Source organism: Poecilia reticulata, linkage group LG19 (assembly GCF_000633615.1).
Source record: "Poecilia reticulata strain Guanapo linkage group LG19, Guppy_female_1.0+MT, whole genome shotgun sequence".
In the NCBI taxonomy this organism is placed as follows: domain Eukaryota; kingdom Metazoa; phylum Chordata; class Actinopteri; order Cyprinodontiformes; family Poeciliidae; genus Poecilia; species Poecilia reticulata.
The window spans coordinates 13291678-13316381 of NC_024349.1; the positions used below are offsets into that span (position 1 = coordinate 13291678).

The following is a 24704-nucleotide window of genomic DNA, read 5'->3' on the forward strand; positions in this document are numbered from 1 at the left end:
GAACGATCTGCAAAAAAACAAAAAAATAATTAACCGATCATCGAGACGTGTTGTGTGAAAGTAGCTTTAGGAAACATTTTAGAGCTGCTACCACAAAGCTGAAATGCAAAAGAGACACAGCAGGTGGGACAAAACATTAGAAGTACTAGTTAAACTGCCATTTTGTGCTGTTTTTAATGCACTCATTTTATGAGTACGATAACAGAATATAGTGAGTTTGCGTGACATTTGTTTAAATTAGAAAAAGTTTGGTGTGTGAGACAATTATGTTGGGGTTGGTATAACTATATGTATCCATATCGTTTTTCTTACATAATGAYTCCCTAGCTGGCCTTTATGCCAAGGAACAGACTGTGCCTCTTAAACAGTTTTAACAATTATAGCTGCAGTTGAAAGTGTATCATTTTTTCATTTATATATATATTTTTTCAGCATTGTGGATTTTTTTTTTAAGAAAACATTTTTTTATTTTTTCCTGTAGAACGATAGATTTGTCCAGTCATMATTTTTCCATTGCGTCGCTGTATCTGTGAAGGAATGGGACAGCTTAATTTCCAAGAGGAAAAAAAAATAAGGAGAGACGTTACGACGGCTTGCACACTTTTCATCCGGACCGGGTCTGAAATGTAAAGCCCCTCGCTATGATGCTGGAATATGCAAACACAAGTACACAGCTCTCCAGATGGTCGTCATAAAGGATCAGAGACTCTGTCCTCCAGCCACCTTGGTGAGGGTGTAAAAACAAATAAACAGCTTGTGGTTTGTTCATGAGCCAGTGACCAGGCAGAGTTGTCCCACTGATTGCATGTTGAGGCGTGATAAGGCTGCCATGGTGATTGTCTCAGAGCGAGGGGGGTGTATTAGAGGGGGGGGGGGTTTAAAACAAATAAAGGGAGATTCTTCCTTTGCTTTCCCTCGCAGGTAGAATCCTCACAAGACAAGGGAGTCACTCATCTTAATCCAGGTTCCCAGTTTAAACAGGCTCATGGCTGGCAAACATCTACAGAGGAGATAAAGCCGTATAATTCTTGCCGTCTTCTTTCCGTGTTTTTCCACAGGAAAAAAAGAAACTAAAAAAAGAAAAACGATTCGCCTTTTTCTTTTTATCATTTGCTTCCCAAAACAAAGCAAAACAACTCAGCTCTCATTTTATGCAAAGAGAGGTTTTTATTTATTTGAATTATACCGTCATCCAAATTGTTCATTAAGGCCGCAGGATCACAAATGAAGTATCTACGGATGCCCGGTGGGTAGATGACAAGGCTGATTATGCCATTAAAGTCCTTGATATGTATTTAACATAATCTGGCCTGTCTGCAAATAAGGAAGCTGGTTGGGAATGCTTTTTATCAAAAGATGCTAGTTGGCTCAATCAAAGCCGCTGCTGGGAAGCATGAGCGTTATGAGGAACAGAGAGCAGCTATCTGTCTYCCTCTCTCTCTCTCAGGGGGAAGGAGATTCATTTCTGTCGTCTGAAGAGATGAGGAGTGATCTGCCACGGCCCCTGTTCCTTTCAGCCTCAGGTCCTTTCATGTTCCCATCTTAATTTGAGCTGATCTAATGTTTATCATTCTGCAACGACAGGGCCGAGCGGCTGAGAGCGAGGCAGGGACAGTTCTGCTCCTAAACCAATTTTTCGATTTTATTCTCTTTGCTGAGATTGTTGTTTTGCTCGTAGACTGCAATATTCCCCTCCCTCTGGGTTAGATTGGAGCCGCACTAATCTTGTCAGATAATGTTTTAATCAACGTCTGCATTTTACTCGTCGTGTGCAACATGATGGCACTTTATGCCGGTATAATTAGGAATATAATTTATCCGTATCAGATTCTGAACGAAAGAGGAGTTATTGCGCAAAATAATTTTACGTTTCAGAGCTCCGACATTAATATTGAACATCTTGAAGCCAGTCAAGGCTCTGCTGAGAGAAATCAGCTTATTCTGTTTTATATTATGTCATTATTGCTACATGGATTTGGAAAATGAATATAGCGTCATTTTAGCATTTATCTCAGTTACTTGATTGACATCTTCAGTCTGTAGCTGTGATAAGTTTAGGCAGGTGCTCTTGTTGAAGAAGCCTTTAGATGTTGTTTATTRAGACATTTTCTGATGTTTCCATAAGTAAAAAATGTATTTTATGTTATGAAACAAAGAAACTTCTTTTTAAAGGCCACAAGATGGGTCTCTCAGGTTGTTTAGGGAAGGAGAAGCTGTTAGTTCCCGGCTCAACCAAAAATGAAAACCCTCAAAGTTTGAGCAGTTTATTAATTGATTATTAGTAGAGTGTAACAGAAACAACCACAGGTCACTTTAGAAAAACTAGGAGCCATCTTGTGTTCCTTTCACTCCTGTGGACTGTGCAGAATTTCTCTTCTCTGTAAATAAAAATAACTTTATTTTACACTAAATTTATAACAATATCCCSAATATGGAGACTCGGTTGCCTGGTTTAGGAACAGGGAACAGGGAGTTTAGGAATCTGATCCTTACTTAGAGTTAATTGCCGTTTTTATACATTTTTGTAGCTTATGGCCAAGTGAGGCAGTATAAGAACTACAGGACCTGATCTGTGTTTATACTTTTGGAAGTGTGAAATATAATAGCTTGAAAGTTGGTATCCTGCATGTGTCCTGCTTGATGACATGTTTAGGAAGTAATTCCATCATTTACATCAGATATGTTAAATCAGGAACAGGTGAAACATGTAGGACACTTCTCGTAGAGTACTCAAACTGGACAGCACTAATCTAGAAAACATCATTTATCTGTCAGACTCCATCCCAACCAAATTATAAAGCTTGTATTTTGGCATCCACCTCTTGTTAGATCTGATTAACATGTCCTAAGTGAATGGATATGTTTTCCTTACTTAAAGTGGCTATTTTTAAACCTTAACTGTATAATATTTTTTGATCAGGGTGCTCCAACTTTTAATTAAATATAATATGTTCAAAAGATAGTTTTTTTTTTTATTATTATTATCCAGTACTGCTGATTTAATCTTTTGATTTGTGGTTACAATTTAGCATATTTCCAAATCGTTCAAAGCAGTAGGCATTATAGTGACTTTATTAGGATGCTTTACAGCAGCTTACGCCTTTATTTTTTTTTCAAATAAAAAGTGCTAGAGGAAATACAGACCTTTTATAAACCATTAACACCACAGGAAAAATCCATGAACGTCATATTAGATTTTTCAGTCCTCGACAGCTGAACCACTCTATATATCTGCCTAAAACCCCAGCTGAGCTGAGCGTAGCCTGCTTTCATCTAACTATACAATTTATCCTTTTTCCCACCTTTGACAGGAAAATCACATTTTTCTCTCCATCCTTTCCCCTCTCTAATACACTCGTTCCCTCCCTCTTCTCTCACTCAGCTGCACACTCCTCATCCCTCCAAAAAGCAAGCGGGCTGTCGCCTCTCCCTTCTGTCCGCCCCATCTGCGATGCAGTATGGGCCGCTGGCTCGGTAACGATCGGCGGGCTGAGCGCGGGGCTGCGCGCGAGCCCAAGATACGGGCCCCCCCCCAAAAAAATAAAAGACGAGGCTCCACTCGCTTGCTTCGGCGAGTCTGCGAGAGGTCTCACCCCGCAGCGGTTCGCGCTCTTCCTTCTAGTTGTGCAAATGTGCGACGTGCTGCGTCACACTCCGCGGAGATGTGCACCGTCTCGATAACGCAGCAGATGCACATAAACCCTCCGAAGGCCATCGAACCAGAATTGGTACCATGTGTTTTGCCATCCCCCGCCGCCCCCTCTTTTCCTCCCTGCCGCTTGTGTTCTGGTGAGGAAAGGCTCAGAGGCTTGTTAAAACTTTAATGTACTGTACAATCACAGTAATTGAGTGGAATGTTGGAGTTCTTGCAGCCGCAGCTTTAATTTATGAAAGTTTAATGTATCAGCAGTTGTAGGGTCGCCACAATCTAAATCATTCGGTAGCCATCTCTGTTCTGCGCGGSCTGCCAAGTCCTGCCGTTAGCATCTTGTGCCCTAGAAAGATGGCCAGATTGCTCCGAAGCGAYGAATGTTCCTGGACGTCTGTTCAACACATTGCACCTAAAAGTCTTTGACAGAACTGAACGTCTGTTTGTGTGTGAGCACCTTCGGTTATGACGTTAATTTTGATGTTTTAACCAAACACAGCCACGGTGTATTTTGGATTTTCTTGTTTTTGGCTTTTTTTTTTTAACCAAACCATCATGGATCCCTGTTGCTTGGTGATTGTTGGATAAACTGCTCTCCTAATTACGGAGCAGCCCTAAGGCGTGTCAGCGAATGCAGAGGAGATGGATGTAGTAATCCAACTCCTGCTTATATATTGTGGGAAAATATAGTAAGTTGCTTGATGAGGGTATATATCCAATATCCTCCCAACCGTTGTACCAACACAAGCCTAACCATACTTGTGCTGTTTATAATTAATAATGTTTTGTCAGRAAGTGGGCATCTGAGTGACACACCGCCCTGGAAGGGGATTATTAAGAAAAGTTATTGTCTATGATTGCTGTAGAGAAACAACACGGTGATTAATGGTGTCTTTTGTGGTGTGGAAACGGGGACACCGAGACTCAGAYCTGCGAGGATATAGTGCTGAGAAATTACTACAGGGAGGCTGTTATGTGTCTAATGAAAGGAAACATTCGTTCAATAACGACAAGAGTCYGAAGAAAAAAATTAAATCCTTCTGTCTGTTTTTTTGTTTTTACTACTTCTTTAATTCCAATGTGGAATCATTTCACAGACATTTCACTATTTCTGATATTATGTCATTGTTACTAGAGCTGCATGTTACCTGAAAAACAGGTCGTTGCAGCGTTATTGTTGAATTGTTGCACTTAACCTACAATTCTTCCACTGCTTTTCTTTCTTTTACATCATCTTGATGCCGGCTCCTCTCTGTGAGGTKTTGCATGTTGTTCACTAAGATCAGGTGCCTGTTGCATCAGCTGTGGGCATAAAGGACGGTGCAGGTCCATCCAGATGGCTAATATATTGCTGTCAGAGTTCAAATGAGTAGCACCCAAAATGTCACAAACCTTCAAAATACTACCCAGTCCTTTGTAATTACTACATTACAAGCATTAATATGTAATAGCAGTTCGATAACCCATGCTACTCTAATTATTATGTCATGGGATTTCTTGAACTTCTAATRCATTTATAGCTGGAAATCCACAGATTGTGTATGCACCATATGAATGACAATCCCTTCATGTTRCAGTTTAATRTGATGTTGGCACCYTCTTTGCAGCCACACCAGGAAAACCTTATTATCTCTTCAAGGGCATTTTTTGTTTACATCAACACAAACGAGACTTCATAGACTTCATGCACAGTCTATGAAAATCATAGACACAAATAGCATATAGTAATTGAATTTGCAGTATTGAGTGCCAGCAACARTTAAAACTAATCYCGCAGCATTGTGGTGACAAAATGCCCATTTAGATTTAAATATGTTAAAATAATTTATAAATTCAATGAAGGATCTGCTAAATGGAGATGGAATAAAAGTTATTTGTTGTTAAGAGACTTGAACTAACTCTGTCCTGAAGGATTCCAGTTGAAAAACAAGGATGGAACATGCCTCTGTTCTTGGCCGACAGACGTGGAAGTGATTGCAACAACTGAATTCAAAGTTATGGATACTTGAGCAAATACCTTTGACCGTATAGAGGATGAATATTAGAAATGTAACGCTTCTCTTACTAGGAAAAGACACTTCTGTCTCTTTCAGTTTCTTTCTATCCWTAGCTTTTTTTAAACTTTTACTTGGACTGCGTCAGGTTTAACTCTGGTAGCTCAAAAAGATTTGAGCACATTTTTAGTACTCTGTTTTCAGCACTTCCGGTCATCTGCTAAAATTAAATTCTGTCTTGCAGCCTAAATGAACTCAATTGTGTTTTAGAAAACAGTTTCCTTTTTAACCTAAGGTCTCCACGATCCTTATGACTTCAATCAAACACGTCAGTCAAACTGAAAACAGCTCATTTTGTTTCTTCTTCGGTCATCAGTGACAGCATCCACACCAAATAATGTGCCACCGTTGAAGAAAAGCTGTTGAGTTTTGAATCAGCTAATTTCTCAGATCAGCTCTATGTATATATCTCAGTAACTTCTTAAAGATATTTTTAACAGTCTTAAACTGTAAGCATTGTTTGTATGTACATGTTTTTGCAGTGTTGCTGATTAACATAAGTCAAAAGACCCGGTCACCGTATCTCCTTTGTCGCTTTCGTTCTATCTTCAGTTATAGAGTCCTTCCTTTTCCTTCTAAAGCCGTTTCAATAACTCTTGCCACCGCAAATAAACGCTGGCAGTTACCTCTCAATGGTAGCATGCCAGCTAAGCAATGTTTGCACATCTGGTGTGTTTGGTATGTAGCAGGAAAGTTCATAAAGTTCGTTCCCTGAGGGCGTAACAAGTCGATCTTGTAATACCATTTATGGAACATTTCTGAAATAAATCTAAGGCCTGCATCGACCTTTTAGCAATATTGTCAATAATTTTGCAATGACCATCCTTAGGTTGTATTTATTGAAATGTTGGTTGTCACCAACGTTTCACTACATAAACATTTCAGGTGTATATAAAGTTACACMTGTAGTCACYGCAGACATTATTGCACACACTTTTTATTGCATTCCTGTTTATGTCTCATTTGCATTAATTTCCTTGTTACCTGTCAAGCTGCTGTGCTCGCTGAATCATTGGTTCCAACCGACTTTTATATTTACTCATGCTGAAATCAAGACTACTTTTTCAGGACCTCATCTGAGTTTTATTAATAAGAGAATGCAAACAATTAGAGGGTTTTTTTTGTACAGCAGCAGTCGTAGCTTTTTGCTRTATATTTATTTTTGAGCTGAACTGAATTGCATCTTCAAATCGTTTCTTAAGCATTAAATTATAAAAGACTTCCTGCTGTTATCTGTTTGAGTAAATTTGGACAAAAACAAACTCGTGCATCGTGTCTCGCTAACTTTGCATCTAAAATGTCACAGAATAAGTCAGACTCCATGTTAATTACTGGAGTTGGTTTTTACTARTGCACAGTTTTCTCCCACACCTTTTTCTTTCCACTCAGCTTGCGAGAGTTTGCTTACACGCAGCACTCTGTAAACCACCAGTTTCTTTTCATTTTATTTTATTTWTTTTATTACTAATAACTAATTTGTGGTTTAGCCTTTTTATTGAGGCTTWTTGATAAGAATCCACTGGCTAACTAGAGTTATCACTTTTCCAAATGAGTGTGTAAGATATTCCATATTGATTTTTTGGCTGTATTTTCATTTCCTTTCATATATTTTTGGGTTTCATGAGTAAACGAGTGAAGTTATTTTTACAAACTTCAATCCCTTATTAAAATAAAAATAATACCTTAGTACTTGTTAACATTGGACTGCACACCAGTGGGTATGGAAACTTTGGGAGTATGCATATTCTGTAAATGCGTTTGCCCAGTAGAGGAGGCTCTGTGTTCTTCATGGTTGAAGTGGAGCATGTCCTGGTTTTCTTCTAACAGCTATCAGATTAAGTGTAAGCCTCAGAAGTACTTGTGGGAGTCGACTTTGTTGCATATCCCTCCCCATCCCTTTGGGGATGTGCAGCATGTCACCCCCCACCCCCCTCCCACCCTTTGTCCTCCTCTGCCTCTTGGGTAAGATTCAGTCAAACCCACAGGGATATGGGCTGCAGGCCAGCAGAGAGGTGAGCAGCAAACACCRTAAACAGTGTAGTTTTACACTCCCTCAACACACCCCTGGGCCTCTGCAGACTGCCGGCTACATGCACTATCTAGACCAAGTGATGTCACAGGAGCAGTGGATTTAAGCAGGTTTTAGTTTGACGCTAATCCCCTCGTGGTGAGCGCAGTAAACGAGAGGGCAGTCCCTGCCAATAGCATGCATGCATGCATCAGCCCCCGTTGGATTAGTACATCTCGTCCCCTCCTCCAGTCTGTTGTCATTGTCCAGCATGTGTTTTTACCCCAATTTCTTACCCCTCAGTCTTAGTGTGGGATGCCCAGCACAAGCATGATCCCAGCAGAACGGAGTAGAGCCTCACTCTGAAGGTGTGTTATTTTTCTGGCAGTATGTCTGCGTGTGTGTTCTTTTTCTATCATGTTGTATGTCTCTCCCCATGGATTTCTAATGTTTCCAGGGCTGAATTATTTAGACAGCCTGCCAGCAGGGAGCTACATGATAGCTCAGACTTAAGAGTGAAGGGAGGGAGGGGGTGTATAGCTGCAGATCAGGTAAGAGGGTACCTGCTGCTTCACCTGTCCTTCTCTCCTCCCCACTTCTGCCTTATGATTGGGGGGGGTCAGTGTAATTGGAGAGTTTGAAACCCAATACTCTGCTCTATTTTCCGCTTTTGTAGCTATACTCATTATTGTCTTTACTGATGCCTGACTCGAGCGAGCAGTCGCATTTCGGTGGCTCTCTGGGCCAGCAGGTCGCTGCGTGGAGCGAGGGTCAGAACGACAGGCCGGCAAGTCGTTGTTTCTACTGCGGTACCGTCGAGGGGCGAAGGAGTTCTCTGCTGCTGGGTGACGGCACAACTGGTTTCCTTCATCAGCTAGACCAGGCTGAGAAACCGCATCAAGGCCTGCATGGACAGCAGCTCCTGAGGAAGGGCTCTGTTCCTGATCTGAGCAGTAACCTCTACCTGAGGCAAGCCATGGCAGGCCGGACCTCGGTACCAGCTCAGGATTACTACCTGGCTGACGCTTCCTTATTTGGTCAGCCACCTGAAGAGTCTGGGTTTTACAGGGATAACCAGCACTCACTCACCAGATCAGCCTCGCATTATGGAGGGGTGAGGCCTGCGTGGGATCAAGGACAGGCAAGGGCCACACCTTCTATACTGGCCTCTGCTTCTGCACCTACATCCGTGCCTCCTCCTCCTCTCCCTCCTCCCCCGCCACCTCCACCCCCTCCTCTTCACGAGCTGAGCCGTTTGTACCGGGAAGCTCTGGGATCTAAGATGATCCCAGACGTCCAGCGTATTGGCGGCAGCTCCTTTACTCCGGCCGCTATCTACGGGGTCCAACCCCCTCTTCCCATTTACGCCTCTGAACCGCCGTCTCTGCCTGCACATCAGGTTTTTAACAGCATCACCAGCTTGCCCCTGGAACCTCGCCAGCCAACTGGCACCAGGTCAGTGGTGGACCCAGTATCTCAAGTGATGGACGGAGCTCTCCCACGGGTCTATGGAGCTGTGGCCTCCCAGAGGCTGCCCTATGACCCTAACTATGACCCTGCCTCAGTCATGGTGGCCGCCACAGCTGGAATGCCTTCCAGCCTGCCTCCAGTCCATCCCAGCTCTGCAGACCCCAAGAAGATGGTAGACCCTACCTTTTTGGCTTTTCTGCGAGCCGAAGGCTTGGCTGAGAGCACCATCACTCTGCTGCTGCAACACGGCTTCGATTCCACGACCACGCTGACAATGATGGAGGATCACGATATTCGGTCTGTGGCCCCGAACTTGGCCCAAGCTCGTGTTTTGTCCCGCCTGGTGATGGGATGTAAAACAAGTGGCGCTGCGACACGTACCCGGTCTAACAGCTTTAGCCATCGCAATGACCTCTATATGCAGCCACAGGGGCTGACGATGGACACCAGTCTGATGCAGCAACCCTCCACCACTATTCAGACCGTATCTCCGAGAATGGGGGAGTTTCTCGGCCGAAGGCCAAGCAGTGCTCCTTCTCAGCATCTCCTCGAGACCACCACCTACCCTGGGGCAAGGCCACTGGCAACTGGAGCTTTCCCAGTTAGCCCTGGAGGATACAACAATGTAGTGCCTCAGGGAAGACCTCTCTCTATGTACAATCCCCACACCGGTCTTGCCATGTCTGCGCTTGGACAGCAACCTCCACCAACCCCTGGCACTCCCGGAACGGCGCCCAAAACCTTCTCTGGCTCCTATTCACCCATGGAGCTGATGAAGCGAGCCCCAAACCTTCCCCCGGCTTCCCCCGTTGCAGCAGCGAGCCCCCTCCACAGCCCACAACTTCTCCGGAAAGGGATCAGTGCTGCTCCTGAGAGCACCATTGTTCCTTCTACCTCCAACACCACTCTCCAAGGGCAAACCACCACCAACAACAAGCTGGTTGGACGTCGCACTGGTCCACCTGTTATAGTCTCAACCATGGCCACCGCACCCGACACAAGTAATGTGAAACCTCACTTTTTCATTACTTATTTCATAAAATGCCAAGCTTTAATATCTAAATCCATATTGTTTGTTGATAACGACAATTTCCACCCTGTGATTCTACTCTCAGGATAAATTTGCGGTATGCAAAATTGAAATCACACTGACATTGTTTTTTTGGAGGAGTAGCATGTAAGATGACTCTGACAAGTTAAGCTGCTTTGCTCTCAGAGGTTTCTCTCTCCAAATTATGCAACTATTTATACATGTATTGCACCAGAGTTGTGTCATTTGCCAGAGGGGATTGTGTCTCATCACCAACTTGAAACATTTCAAACAAGCACCACTCAGTTTTTTTTTGGGATGCTTGTTTTTAATTAAGTTGGTGGTCAAATTTTCTGTGCTTTCGTGGTTGTTTTGCAGGGTAACGGTGAAATTTTAAATGATATGCCCACTTTGTTGTAGAGTGCTCTCAAAATACATAAATATATGAGGTAGTGTTCATCAGCCATTCTTCAAATGTACTTTGCCTTTTGAGATGGGGTTTTTATTTTAATACACCGCTTGTTTTTAGTATGTAAGAGACGTTGCTGTCATTCAATTTACGTCGTACTCTCACCTAATCTGGAGCTTAACAGTTAAAAATCCAATTACACTAATTGGATGTACGTTTGTGTAGACTATAATAGGCAACTGGTTTTTGTAGCTTTAGCTGTGTTTCTGTAGTGCAACACAACTCAAAGACATTTCCTTTCTCTCTTCTCCTCTTTCAAAATTTAATTTAAACCGTTGTTTAATAAAAAATATGCCTTATTCTGCTTTCTCTAATTGACTTTTTAGTGTTACCACTAGCAGCTATTTTTGTTGTTCTTTTCAAATCAATATATCAAGTATTTTTTGTGTGTTTTTTATTTCTCAATTAATCTCAAGTCATCAATTCTTCTTTTCACCTAAACTGTTTTTTCAAATAATCTAAGCTATTTTCCTGCTTAATCAAAACAGCCTGCATTCCTCCAAGAAAAGAAAAGTTAGTTTTTATGAACTTTTACATTTGGTATCACTGTTGCGTTGCAGCAGGAAGGTCCTGATGCAGAATCCCAGCCTGGGGTCTTCCTGCTTGTAGTGTCCATGCTCTCCCTGTGCATACTGGAGTACTTCTTTCCCAGTCCAAAACCTTCTCTGTTAATTGGTAACAGTTAATTGTGTSCATGCACAGTTTTTTATTGTGTGCCATCCAGCAATCCAACAATCTGGCAGTGGATGTTCTTAATTACACTTTTGAAATTATGGCCTTGGCTTAATCAAATCATAGCACAGCATGGTGTTTAAAATACCCTGTATTAATATCTACATAGTAAATGTAATTAGAAGGGGGTGAGTTTAGATTGCATTAATTCTGCTCAGTACCACATATAGAAAATTAGCAAAACGTTGATCTAAACATTTCCATTAAACCCCTTTGCAAAGAAAAATGTAGGAGACAGATGTGTCTGACTGCCTAGAGTGCATTCAGCACCTTAAAAAAGCACTTAGGCCAGTTTTATCTTTCATCATTAACCCCTGGGTGTCATCAGCTGCTTCTCTGGCAAGGCGCCTGTGCTGCCGTGGTTAGCATGCAAGCACATATTTATTGTTGCCTAACTTAAAGTACCCCTGTACTTTAGAGCTTTTCAGTCTTTAAAAACTTTCAAAAAAATCTTGATTCACCCTTTGTCCACTGTAGTTGTTTWGAAATTGTAGTTTTTAGATGGAACTGACCAGTGATTGGAGAAAATGTCAGTTCTCACACATCAATTGGACAAAGTCAATCCAATTCAGTTTAACTATATAGGGTCAATTCACTTTACAAAAATAAGACATTTCAGTTAAACTGACCCTAGCCAACAATCAGTGSATTAGGTTCAAATTWTTGTTCAAATTAGTTTTGAAGGGAACCAAGATTTGATCACGTCATTGACTTACATAATTCATTCATGTAACAACTGTAGACAATCGCTTGCTGCATGCTTCCTCATACTGAGCTGAGGAGAGCTGATGTAGAAGTGCTTCCTAAGTAAAAAGCAGGAGAAAGAGAGAGATTAATATTTGTCTCAAGCAATGCCCTCCTACAGGAAGGTAGAGGRAAAGTGGTCAGTTTGTCCYCCTGGATCCTAAAGCAGCACAGCAGCTTAACCTTCAGGGAGAAATTTAATTTAAAAAGATTAATTTACAAAAACAATCTCTTTAATAAATATTTTAATGTCGACTGATTATTATAGTCATCGATTGTCTTCATCTTAGTCTTGATGTGACATTTAAAATCATCGCCAATAAATAGTTATGACCGACACTTAGAAATTCTGTCATATGGTTTTATAGCCGTAGTGAAATGTAATACTACAGCCTTGTATTATCTTTGAAGGTCACACAAATGGGTTTACGTGCAAATAGTTATGAAAGTATTTATTTTATGCTCTACAGAAGTTTTCTCAAAAAATCTTGTAGAAATGTGATGCTGAGTTTTACACACAGCTAGTTTGTATTTTAAACCATCATGCGGGATACTTTTTTTTCTTCTTTATCCCTAAACACCTACATTTCAAGTTTAACAAGCAAACTTCTTCTAATGGGAGCTGGTACCTTTGTTTTTAGCTGTGTAACACCTAATCTTACTCCCCTCCTAATGGCTCTGTGGTCTGCTGCACTTGATACAGACTTTTATGAAGTGGCCTCCCTTCATGTGCTGTCAAAGAAATAAGAAGCAGATCCAGAAGATGGGGGAGGGAGAAGCTTTTTCGAGCTCCGTGGAAAACATCCTCTTCTGTCAGGGGTCACCACTACCCACAGCACTCTTATCGCAGCTGGCGTCATTTGCATGTGACTGCAACATTTGTTGCTGCTCCAACTTCATCTGATAAGAGGTCGCTCTTGCCACTGATCGGAAAGCATATTTCTTAATTGTGCGTTGCCAGGCAACTTAGATTTTCTGTGCTAATCAGAGATGGATAATCTTTACATTTAAGAAAAGAGGAAATGTGGGGAGCTGCATGCAGTTTAGCACTTATTTATTTTTATTTTTTTTCAATTGTAACCTTTTTTTTTTTGCTTTCAAGGATGAATATAGTGTGGAAATAATGAGACGCTGCAGGGCGCTTAATGAAACTTTTTTTTTTATTGCTCACCTCCCCCCTTCTTCCTGTTGTGCCGCACATGTATTACTTTGCATTTTTGTGCGAAGGCTTTATCACATCTGCAAAGAGCCTCTTCTATTTCAAACTATATTTTATGATCTTCAAGATACACGTGAAAAAAAATGTTAAATTAATGCAGACTTGTTATCCACAGTCCCTGCACTGCATGGTATACGCCCTTGGTACTTAGTTTGTGCTCCTTTTTTTCTGATTTGCTGTATCATCGCGGTTTGGAATGGAGACAATCAGCTTGTGGCTCATCTGAGGGAAATGAATGTTAGGTTGCTTTAATAACAGCTCGTCTGTATGGTTCGGTCTTTCATCTTAATCTTGACATCATTCTGTTTAGATTATTGGCCGATAAAACAAAGTGACACCACCGTCGTTCAAACAGGTATTTGAACTTTTGTCGATTGGCCAGGTCCTACTGGAACATAATATCAGGATCTCCAAAAAGCTCGTCAGCAAAGAGAAGCAGTAGGTTTTCTATAATTTTCTGATGGACAGCCAGTTTTATTTTGGACTTGATAAAACACAATGGACCAACGCGAGCAGATTAAAATTGCTCTGTATTTCCAGATGAAAAGAGGACTTTGAACCCCCTAGGTAAGACGCTTCTGACATCGTCTCTGGTTCATCAGTGGCTTAACACAGAGATTACTTCCATGTCTTGCATACCTTTGCAGGTGGCAGCTCTTGAATAGACTTTACTTCACTATCTTTTCACCTTTCCGATTATGTCTGTTGTGGTTTTTGAGGTATTTTCTTGTGTAGAAGGGAGCTTCATAAAGGTCCATGAGTCACAGGAGGTGGTTTTGAGTTACTGCAGCACTTATGTTTAAATACAAGGTTGACAAGTWTTTATAGCTTCTGCTGGTGTGATATACCGTAGCTCTTTTTCTGTCTGTAATTTGTTATTTAAACATACAAATCATGTAAAATGGCAAAGTATTTTAAGAATTCAAAGCCTATCAGTCTTCTTAAATACTCTAGGTTTGAGGAACGAAAGTTTCTTAATGCATACTGCGGCTGGTACTTCAGTGGTTCATTGGACAGATAGGACATACTTTTCAGTCTTATTTTAGTCTGGATGCACCTGCTTTTTTGTAAATACACTTTTTCATTCAATTACCTTAGATCAAACCACAAATTCTTTTGATTATTATTTTTTAAATCGAATCTTACTCTTAAAGCAGACCTCAGGTGGGAGGGCCCACGTTTGTTCTCTGTTCTCCGCTTGAAACTGTATTGGTTGGCTAAAGCCGTAAGCAGAGCTAATTGTGGCTTTAAATGGTAGAGTCTAGCTTAGATGCAACAGTTCCCTTCCACCTGAAGCAGGGAGAGTGCCGTGCAGCCCTCAGATTGGCCATGGACGTGTCCATCAGTGGCATCCCACATAGCGGCACAGGTGAGTAAACCCTGGCTTCAGCGTCACGTGAAACAACCCTGGCCCCCTTCGAAAGAGACGTGATTGGCTTGTAGCCTTTTACCGTGCGTGTGTGTGTGCGTGTGCGTGCGTGCGTGTGCGGGGGTGTGTGTGTGCTTAGTGGATTAGGTAAAGGTAGATGCTTTGCACGTGGATTTCCCTGTGGGGATAATCTGTGGAGCATCTTTAGATGCGCTTTTCTGGGCAGGAGAATTAGGAGGCAGCGTAGGGACGCTGTGTTTGTGGGCAGGTCTTGCTAGACGTGTCGCTTCACCTGGAGCTCTTCTGTGTTGTTTTAGGTTCCATTTTGTGACACAAAAAGCTGCAAATCAGTTTTTTCTGATTGGAGACTTCCGATGTTGCAGCCGACAGTTATGTAATCTCCCAGCACATGTATCCTGTCGGGGGGCTGAATGGGTTTTTCATTTCCTTCCCTGTGTTTGGAAGGACATTCACGAGGATTCATTCCTAATGTGCTTTCATTTGTCCTCTGCTAAACTGCTTTAAGGTGTCTGAGTGTTTTGTTTTTTTGTGCACAAACCCATCTTAAAGGGGAACAAGTGTACATCTTGTACCACTGAGGCTTCACGCTGTCATTCTGAAAGCATTTCAGTTTTTACGTGCCGCCTTTTGGATTTTGGCGAGAAAAAGATTTTTCTTGACGGTTTTGTCATGTTTTAGCGTGTCGAGAAACAAAAAAAAGCAGCAAAATATCTGTAAGGGTCCAAATATTTTCTTAGCAGCAATGTAACAGTTTAAATACAGTTACATTACTTATTATTATCAGAATGAGCTTTATTACTCTGATCTAGAGGAATTAAACTATTTTTTTATATAAACGCTACAAACATACAAATTTAACAACTTTCTCACATTTCTTTATTCACCATATGCTCTGCAGAGATCAAACTGTTAAACGGCCGCTGTTAACCTCTATATTTTCTCTCTCATCTCAGACTGCAGCCCTCTTTTTTCTGCGTCTCCGGTTTCCTGAGAAGTCGTTAAATGTTACATGAAGTTTTTCGTGCTATCTGCTTGACCATCTCCTCTCGAAACTAAGTTTGTGTCCTGAGGGGAAGTGCAGCCAGGAAAAAAATCAATTTTCCCATTGCGGAACTTTTTTTCTACGAACCAAGCGAAAGAAAAGTGTCGTCGAGGGGTCCGTCCACTCGCCGCCCTCCACTCCTCCCCCAAACTCCCCGTTTCTTGTCTTGATATTTCCAAACCATCGCTCGTGCTCACCAAGGGATTAATGGGTTCTGGAGGGAATGGAGCTTTCGAGCGAATGAGGAACAGCTGGTCTCCCCTCTCCTTGGCAGTTCGAGTGTTTTGAGTGTGAATTCGTGTTTGTGTGTGCAGCGGTAACGTCTGACCTTTGCACGGGATCAGATGTGTTGCTCCTGATCTGAAAAAAAGCCTATAAGGTCAAGGTTTCCTCCACACGGGATTGAATCTACTGTGAAATTGTATTTAATGATGGTGAAAAAAGCGCTAAGATTATGAACTTTATTTTTGCTCAAACTCTATTTAGTGTAAATCCATTTATACATAACACTAAATCGGAGATGTCAACTGATAGCACTTAAGTAGAGAATCTTTAAAAGCGGCGGCTTAATCACTTCAGTCTTTGAAAGCTGTGCTAATTTGGCTTTAAAGTAGCACCGTGTCATCATGAAGGAGTTGAGGGCTGCAAGTCGCTCAGTCAAAAGTAGAAAGTTCAGAAAATTTTTTGCTGAAGTCATTAAAAATAAGTATTTAGAACAGAATATAAGTGTAATGTTAAACCCAAAGTAATATAATAATAATTTAACAACCTATAATAATTGTAAATAGCAAATGATTGCAACTTCCTTTTTCTGTCTTTTCTGTTTTAATACACTTATACTAAATTATTGTCGCTTTCCAGTACTTTTCTTATTTTCCCATAAAATCACTGAAATGTGGCAGGGTTTGTTTTCATCCGCCTTTATTCTGATGCCCTTAAATTAATCCAGTTCGACCCAATTGCCTTCAGAAGCCTAATTAGTAAACGGAGTACAGTGGTGAGTAATTAGCCAGTGTGTGACTCCAGTTGTTTTGTAAATGCATCAGAGGAGAACCATGAGGATTAACATTTTACTCCTTCGTGACTTTGTGGTATTTTTTTTTTAGTATGATGCAGGCAGCAATGCTCCATAAAGTTCCTCCCTGAAGTATTTGTAACACTGATCATGTTACGACCACAAACCTCACTGTATTTCTTTGGATTTCATGTTATGTAGCAACAGTGGTGCGTAGCTGTGAAGTGGATCCTCCTTTCACAGCAAATGACAGCTTCAAGTCTTCACCAACTTTCCACATGAGCGCACGGAGCTTTTTGGCCATCCTTCCTATAAAAGATGCCGCAAGCTCAGTCAGACTTGAAATAGAGCATCTACTGATAATCAACTTTCGAGTTTTGCGACTGATTCTCAACTAGATTTAACTCTGGACTTTGATTGGGTCGGGCTTTGATCTTCGTCGTTTGATTGTACATCAGTCTGTTTGTTTTTAAGTTGCTGTCCAGCTGAAGGGTTCTGATCACAATGCTTCCGTCGTCATGTTTTACTGTAACGGGGCTGTACTTTGTACTCAGGTAGAAGTTTTAATTCCCCCATACACGTCACGTACAGTCCAGAAAGATGAATTTTGCTTTTACAGATAAAAATCGACAGTTACGGAATGTTTTTATTGTTTACTTAATAAACGATAAGCGTCATTTTCAAGATGCCAGTAGAACGCTTGTTTCCCTTCCGTCCGCCTCTCTCTGTTTTTTTGTTTACATGTCAGCGGCAATTTGTGTTTGTTGAGCATTCTAGAAAAAAAAAAGGCTTCCCTTTCATCCAATCTTCCCAATTATCCGCCGTCGATCGTGCTGCAGGTTGCACCTCTCTCCACAGCAGCCGCGGAGGAGATCGGTTTTGTGCTCGCTGAACAGCAACAGCTGCATCCACTTAAACAGACAACTACCTCTGCACACCTCCTCCTTCTTTTTCTATTTTTTATGTGTGTGCGTGTGTGTGTGATCTCCATCCCCCTCCCACCTCCCTCGCTCAGCAGTGGGCAGGTCACCCTGAATTATTCATCAGTACGAAATGAAAAAGCTCATGGATATTGAATATCTTTTCTGAAGTGGTGGCCAACATTGTGTGTGTTTTTTTTCTTCTTCTTCTCTCTCTCTCTCTCTCTCTCTCTCTCTCTCTCTCTCTCTCTTTCTTTCTTTCTTTTTTTTATTTATTTTTTTTTACTTTTTTACCTCCAGCTGAATCGAGTAAAGAGCAGCCGATCTCTTTGGAAGGATATTTCAAAGGTTAACCAATTGCTTTACCTTGTGCACATATTTACTTTTTTCATGGTTCATGGCCAGCAAGGTGAGAAAGGGTTGAGAAAGAGAGAGGATGAAGAGGAAAACGGAGGAAAATAAATAGGTTGGGAATAAAAGGTGAAACGGTGGATATTTTTCTCTCTGAGGATCTTTCTTCTTTTCTTGAAGTGCTGCACCGCCTCTCTTCCTGGAACAAGCGTGCTTTTGGTCGTTTGTGGCCATCCTCATCGACCAGTTGTCATTCATTTCCCATTGTACTCCAGCCTGGTACCTTGCCCTGTGGTTTGATCTGTGGCTCATGCTGTAAATCAATGCTACCGGTTCTTGTTCATTCAGCTCAGCTGCCAGCAAACACAGCGGAGCCTCTCAGAACATCTCCCATGCGAGAACGCTTTAGAAAAGGCAGAGAGGATTAGCAGGAAAAGTCTCTTAAGTGTCAGTGGCCTCTCTGCTGTGACTTTATTCTCTTTTTCTAAATGCTGGAGACATTATGCTCTCATGTGAATCGTTATTTGTCCAGTATTAACTTCCATCGATGTCTTTATTTATTTATTTTTTTAATGAGCAAACTGAATACTGGTTCCCAGATGGGTTAAAACTTATTTCTTTGTAGCACAGATCACTAGTTCATGACTGGCTACTGGTTCACCCCTTTACTAATTTGTGTGTCTAATTGCTATGAAAGAACAACARAAAACAAACAAACAAACAACTAATGTTGCAGTTATTTCTYAAAACAAACCTGTAGAAAAAGGACGGTTGTTGATAAAAGACCACAAGCCATTTCTCTCACTAGCGCTGTTCTCACTTGTTTGTTTTGGTTGTATTTACCCAGAATGCCCTGCATTTGGAGCGGTCTCCTGTCCACTTTACATATGTATTAAAACCTTGGTTTCACTCGAACTGAGACCAAGATTTTTAGGTGGGCCGGACTTGGTTTTTTTTGCTCCACATCAGAGTACGACTGCGCATTCACTGCTCGACAAATGAACCAGACTTTGTAGGCAAACAAACTAGAGATCGGTTAAAGCGGACTGGTGTGAATGCAGACTAAGTAGTTACCAATACCCAACCAGCACTACAAACAGACTAAACATACTTCTCTTCTGTGAACTGCATGTTTTCAGGTCTTTTCAAGTTTGAAGAGTAGCAAAGAGAAATAGCTGTCAAGCAAAGCAGAAACAATAAATGAAATAAAACCAAAACCTACTCAAGGTGCCAGTCTTTTGTTTTCTGCTTTGCATGTTGCCCAGGCTCGTACAGGAGGACTTAATGTTTTATTATTCATTAATACCTCGGAGAACCACACAGACCTGACCCTGCGTGGCTCCCATATGCCATTATGTTACTACCGTGCTTCCTGTCGGTCATTACAGTCCATTTTCCTTCAATACCAGTTCCTACCTCGGCACAGACAATTACCCAGGAATCCTTTTAAGAGTATTCCCAGGCTGAACAAAGACCAAATGTTCCTGCAGGAAGTGGTAAGGGGCTTTAAGTGGCCAACCTTTTTCCCAAACCTATTTTTAACCAAGACATAATGACTGACAATTGGAGAAAGCAATTTGATTTTCTCTGTGAAAAAGAAAAAAAACAAAAAAGGCAAGTCAATCTCTTTATCTTCCTGGAAACCCTGGTGGGACTCATTTGTTTAGGAACATCATGTTACCTCCAGGTTACCATGTTTTAAGCTCCACCGCGTCTCTGGTGCTGATGTCATACCTGGACAGCATCAGGTGACGGGCGTGGTGTTCACAAAATGCACCCTTCTGCAGGCTACAATGGGTTTCTGGGTATTGTAGGACCTTTGGGGAAGTGTGAAACATCATCTGGCACGGTGGAGGGAGGCGGATGAGCAGGTGGGCGGGAGTTTATGGTGATAAAAACGCCTGCAACTCTTTAGCAAATCGAGCTTTAAAAGGCTGTAAGTGGACACCACAAAATATCTGAGGGGCTGACTCCTAGCCGACAGGACCCCCCCTGACCCYGGAGTTTTTATCGTAATGGAGCACAGCTGGGCTGCAGCTTGGACGGGTTAATAGCCATGTGACAGCTTTTCAAGAGGGAATGGAGGGGGCATTGGGGTGGGGGGTAGCATGCATTTGTGTGCGTGCATGCATTTTATTTACTCGTGCACTCTTGAGTGGCATCCAGGGGCCACTCTGAAGAGGGTGGGACTTTGTGCTTCTCTCTGTCGCTGCCAGGCCAGATGGCTCCTGTCACTGCAAGAAGAGGAGGAGCGATGAAAGGAAAAGGGGGGGAAAAGGAGGGCGCTCGGAGTTGGCCTTAACGGAGCTGGAGTGGCCTTGTCCCCAGAGCCGCTACATCTGGAGACCACCTGCAGCTGGCTCCAACTGCTTCCTCCCTCCCCAGCTCCTTCCCCATGCTTACTTTCTCACTCCATGATAGAGGGGTGGGGGGCTCGGGTGGGGGTGAGTCGGAGGCAGTGGTGGCAGGGGTGTGTTTAGCCAGGCTCTGTGCCCATGTTCCTGCAACTTTCTTTCTTTATGCGCTGGGTGGAGGAGGTGCAGGAAAATCAGTGGCGACGGCGTAACAGCAGAGCAGAATGTCTTTTTACTTTATGGCTGCAGCAGCCTCTGAGAGTAGAGAGTTTTTGTATTTGCTATATTTCTCGCTTTGTTTTTTTCTTTCTCTCCTTTTTTTTTTTATTTCTCCCCAAGTAAAAAAAAAGGCAGAGTGAGAATGTTTGCTTTTCTTCCCTCCGCTCATGCTACAACTGATCCAGAGGCCACAGGGGGGCTGTTCCTGCCTGGAAGATAAAGCCTGCCTGCCCTCCTTGGCTACCCCCAAATAAAATAAGCYCATTTGCATTCCCATGCTGTAATTTATCCCTTCTCTTTTCCATTTTTCGCTATCTCCATCCGTCATCCCTGCATCTTTTCAGCCCCATTCCTCGCGGTTCCGCGGGGACCAAGTCGAGGGAGGGGTGGGGAGGAGAAAAGATGGGGAATTGGAGAAAACAAAAGCAGAGAAGCACTGTTTACTTAGGTTTGTTATCTGGACAGCTGCTGTGATGTGTGTGTGTGTTTGTGTGTGTGTGTGTGTGTGTGTGTGTATGTGGGGGGGGGAGCTCTCCCACCCCTCAGGCATGTATGTCAACACATACATGCCTGAGGGGTGACATTTACCCTGCCTACAAGTACGAGTCAGGTGAATAAACCTGCACTTCTTAGTTAAATATTTAATACATGAAAATTAACAATGCATCAGAAGAAAACTATGCCACCTGCAGAGATCCAAGTAGCATATTTTTCACCTTTTTATTCCCTACAGATTATGAAATAAAAGAAAAAATTGTGCTGCGGGTTTTTCAATAGAGATGAGCGGAATGGTTTCAAATCCTTGGGAAAATAAAGGAAATCACAAAATTATTCCAGTTTATGCAACACWTCATGACTGTTATTAAACTAAAAAAAATGCATCAAACTAAATCCTGTTGGTAGGAGTTCTTAGTTTCGATGCGTCGAGCTAAAGAGAAACCATATTTCAAAGCACTACAGGGAGAAATTGTCGCTCTCAGTCTCCAGAGCATCAAGGTTGAACTTATGAGTTAATTATTGTTGCATCTGTTCAATCATAGAAGAATTGTGGCTTTTATTTTACTCACAAGAGATTTGTTCTCTCATTCATCTGTTTATCTTTTATCCTGCCATCTGTTTATTCATCCAGATAGTCAGCTGTTTGTTGCTGTTCATGCTGGTTCTATATATATRTATGTATATATATAGAACCAGTAAAGGATTAACTTCCTTTACTGGTAAAACCTACAAAATAGAAGCACAGGTTTCACAATGAAACACCATATGCTTCAAAAATGTACAAGTAAATAAAGAAGRATTAAGCCTCTTTGAAATGCATTGGACCTTGCTATTGTTTATATACTCAAAAAWGCTGAAATTATTGTATTTAATTAGYAGATGGAAAAAAATAGACCAAGAAGAGAATAACAGAAGCTAAGTTCAAGTTGTGCTAAAAAGCTGCATCTTCAGAGTGGCTTTGTGATTGCAGCGTAAATCAGAAGTATCCAGTTCACTTTGATTTTTCACGAGTCCAGTGTGAACATTAGCAGATAATGATTCCCGACTGCCCGTCCTAAACTACCAATTGAATTTCCCTGTAGATTAAAAGTCAGGGAAAGCTAAAGAATGTGTTTCAGAAAGGCAGTAGCAATGGAAGAAAAAGAGAAAATGGAAAGCTTCCTTTTAAAAGATTACATGGGAAATCCTCTGTTGTAAACCTGGTGGGAAGTGGAACTCCCCTCCCCCYTTTAACCTAAGTCCAGTATCTGCACTGAACCCCTGAACCTCCAGTCGGATGCCCTGAACTCAGGCCTYGTCTCCAAGCAGCAGGTTGGCTCGCCCTCTTGATTTCCTAAAAATCCCTTTAAGGGCTTTAGGGGGATTTAACTGGCCTCTACATTCAGCTCGTTTCATCAGCCAAGTTCTTGCACTTACAGGAAAAGGGCAAATACAGTATAATTAGGCTGGTTAAAGAAGAGGGATTCTTTTCTGTGTTAAATCYACATAGGAGACTTGGGCCAATTGTGGGGTCTTCCAGAGCGCGACTGCTGCTTCTGATGTTTTACTATGCCAAGGGTCGGGGCTCAAAGAAGGCATCCAGCTGGAGGGAGATTACAGTCTGCGTAATAAATCTAATAAATAAAAAGCAAACTGCATTTTAGAATAACAGCTGGCACAACAGCTAGTTTTTTTTTTCTTCAGCCAGTCTATTGAGAGTGGTCATTATTTTGGACTGCACAATGTCTTGCAAAGTTATTTGCAAGAATTTGCTAATTTCTTGAATTTCTTTCTGATTAGATGATGTTACAACAACAAACTTTTGGKTTTTTTTATTTAAATTTAATGTGACGGATCGACACAAATTAGAGCGTATTTGCAAAATGAGGAACGATGCCTGCTTTTAAATATTTTATCAAACGTTTCGCTTTATTTACAGCTGCAAGTCTTGTTAGTTATGTCTTTACCGGCTTTGGACATCTGGAGGCTGAAATTTTGCTCATTTTTTCCTTTGTAAAACATCCGCAAAAAGTACATAGGAATTCAGACTCTGAATTCCTATGTACTTTAACTGGACCCTTCTAAAATGTGAACGTACTGGAATTCAAATCCTTTATTTGTAGCTCTGGCTGTTTTCCTGCTAGAAGTCATGAGATTTCTTTTTTTCATCAAGGTTTTCCCTGTATTTCTATTTATCCGTTGTCCCAACTCCTCTCGCTAGCTTTCCTGTTCTTGCTAGAGAAAACCATCCCCACAGCATGATGCTGCCAACGTCACGTCTCATGCTGATACTGGGGAAGATGTGTTCAGGATACTAGTGCTTCCCATGCAGTCTAAAAGATCCACTTCGGGTGTCATCTCGCCTCTTCATGAGCACATTGAGTGAGTGTTTTGCAATGTAACTGTGCTTTAAGCAGCCAACAGAAGAGATGGATTTACCACTGTTGACTCTGGTGGGAGTGGGGGAGGGAGGTTGCAATATTTYTTTGCGTGACATTATACTTAGAAGGCTTAGAACCATAAGAGAAGAGAGCAAGCTATAAAAACAAACACGGATAACCAAGTCATTTATTTTCATGCGGTAATATTTACTGACGACGGACGGATCGTTGCTGCGGCTGAACCGGTGCATTGTGGAAACAGATGTGAAGTCGGTCCTGGTTTAAACTCGTGTCTGGCTGCCTTTCGTCTGTGAAAGCAGTTGTTTGTTTGCAGGGAGGCTCCCTGCTGTGCCAATCTGTTCTCATTAGTGTTCCGTCGCCCTCTCCAAACGCGTAACAACGTTTTCATCAACTGTTGGACTCAAACATTATTAAGCCCATTGAGATCAACGTTTTTATATGGCTCTTAGAAAGAGAGGAGAAAGTAGGCAAAGTAGTCCTCCAATTTGAATCATTTGAACTGTTTCTCATATAAAGAATTAAGCTGAATTTGAAATCCTTTACACCCAAAATGAATGCAAGGGAATTCTAAGTGAGGAGTCCCTTGAATAAGGGGTAAGGCTAGATAAGGACGTATTTCATTTTGCCACAACTCATGGTGAGATTGTAAGACAGGTAAATAATTAATCTGCCATGTTCATTTTAGGGAACTGCAACAAAGAGAGTCATACAGGGATTACCATGTTTTCATATTGACCAATAAATGCTGTCTACATGCCAACTGGTTGTTGGAATCAAGTCCTTTCATTGTCCTACAATTGCTGTAGTGGTTGGTGGARAAACACTACAATAAACCATGGCAAATTATGTAATTCCCCATGCAAATCCAAATGTATTGCTTTTATTGTGAAGGTGACCACTGCGGTTGCTCTATTTCGGTAGCGATATTAGCACAATTGACTCAACTGCTAAATAAAGACTGGTGCAGAGTGTATAGTTTTTAATAATGCATAACCTGCTAATACAGGGCTGCACACAGCAGCAGTATGGCACTATCAGTGTGTGCATTAATAATAATGCAAAGGACCAGCTGAAAAGAAAACATTAGTTGGTTGTTAATAATGCATTTACCTTGTTGAATGAAGTCTCACTGAGGTTGACGCTCACACCTTACAGAGTT

The 24704-nt window shown here is 41.7% G+C and overlaps 1 protein-coding gene across 5 annotated transcripts in view; it reads left to right on the forward strand.

The window, feature by feature from the left end:
• The window catches only part of ctbp2l (C-terminal binding protein 2, like), a 69955-nt gene that overhangs the window by 4142 nt on the left and 41109 nt on the right, over positions 1–24704 (forward strand). For 3 of the 5 annotated variants that reach the window (XM_008437129.2, XM_008437130.2, XM_008437131.2), the window contains exon 1: positions 8397–10182. The exons of 1 other annotated variant lie outside the window; for it this stretch is intronic. In XM_008437129.2, coding sequence (XP_008435351.1) covers positions 8412–10182 — 1771 coding nt within the window. In that variant the 5' untranslated portion in view covers positions 8397–8411. Of the gene's footprint in view, positions 1–8396; positions 10183–14670; positions 14745–24704 lie in introns of those variants that run through there. One more of the 5 variants, XM_008437133.2, reaches the window with a different exon arrangement.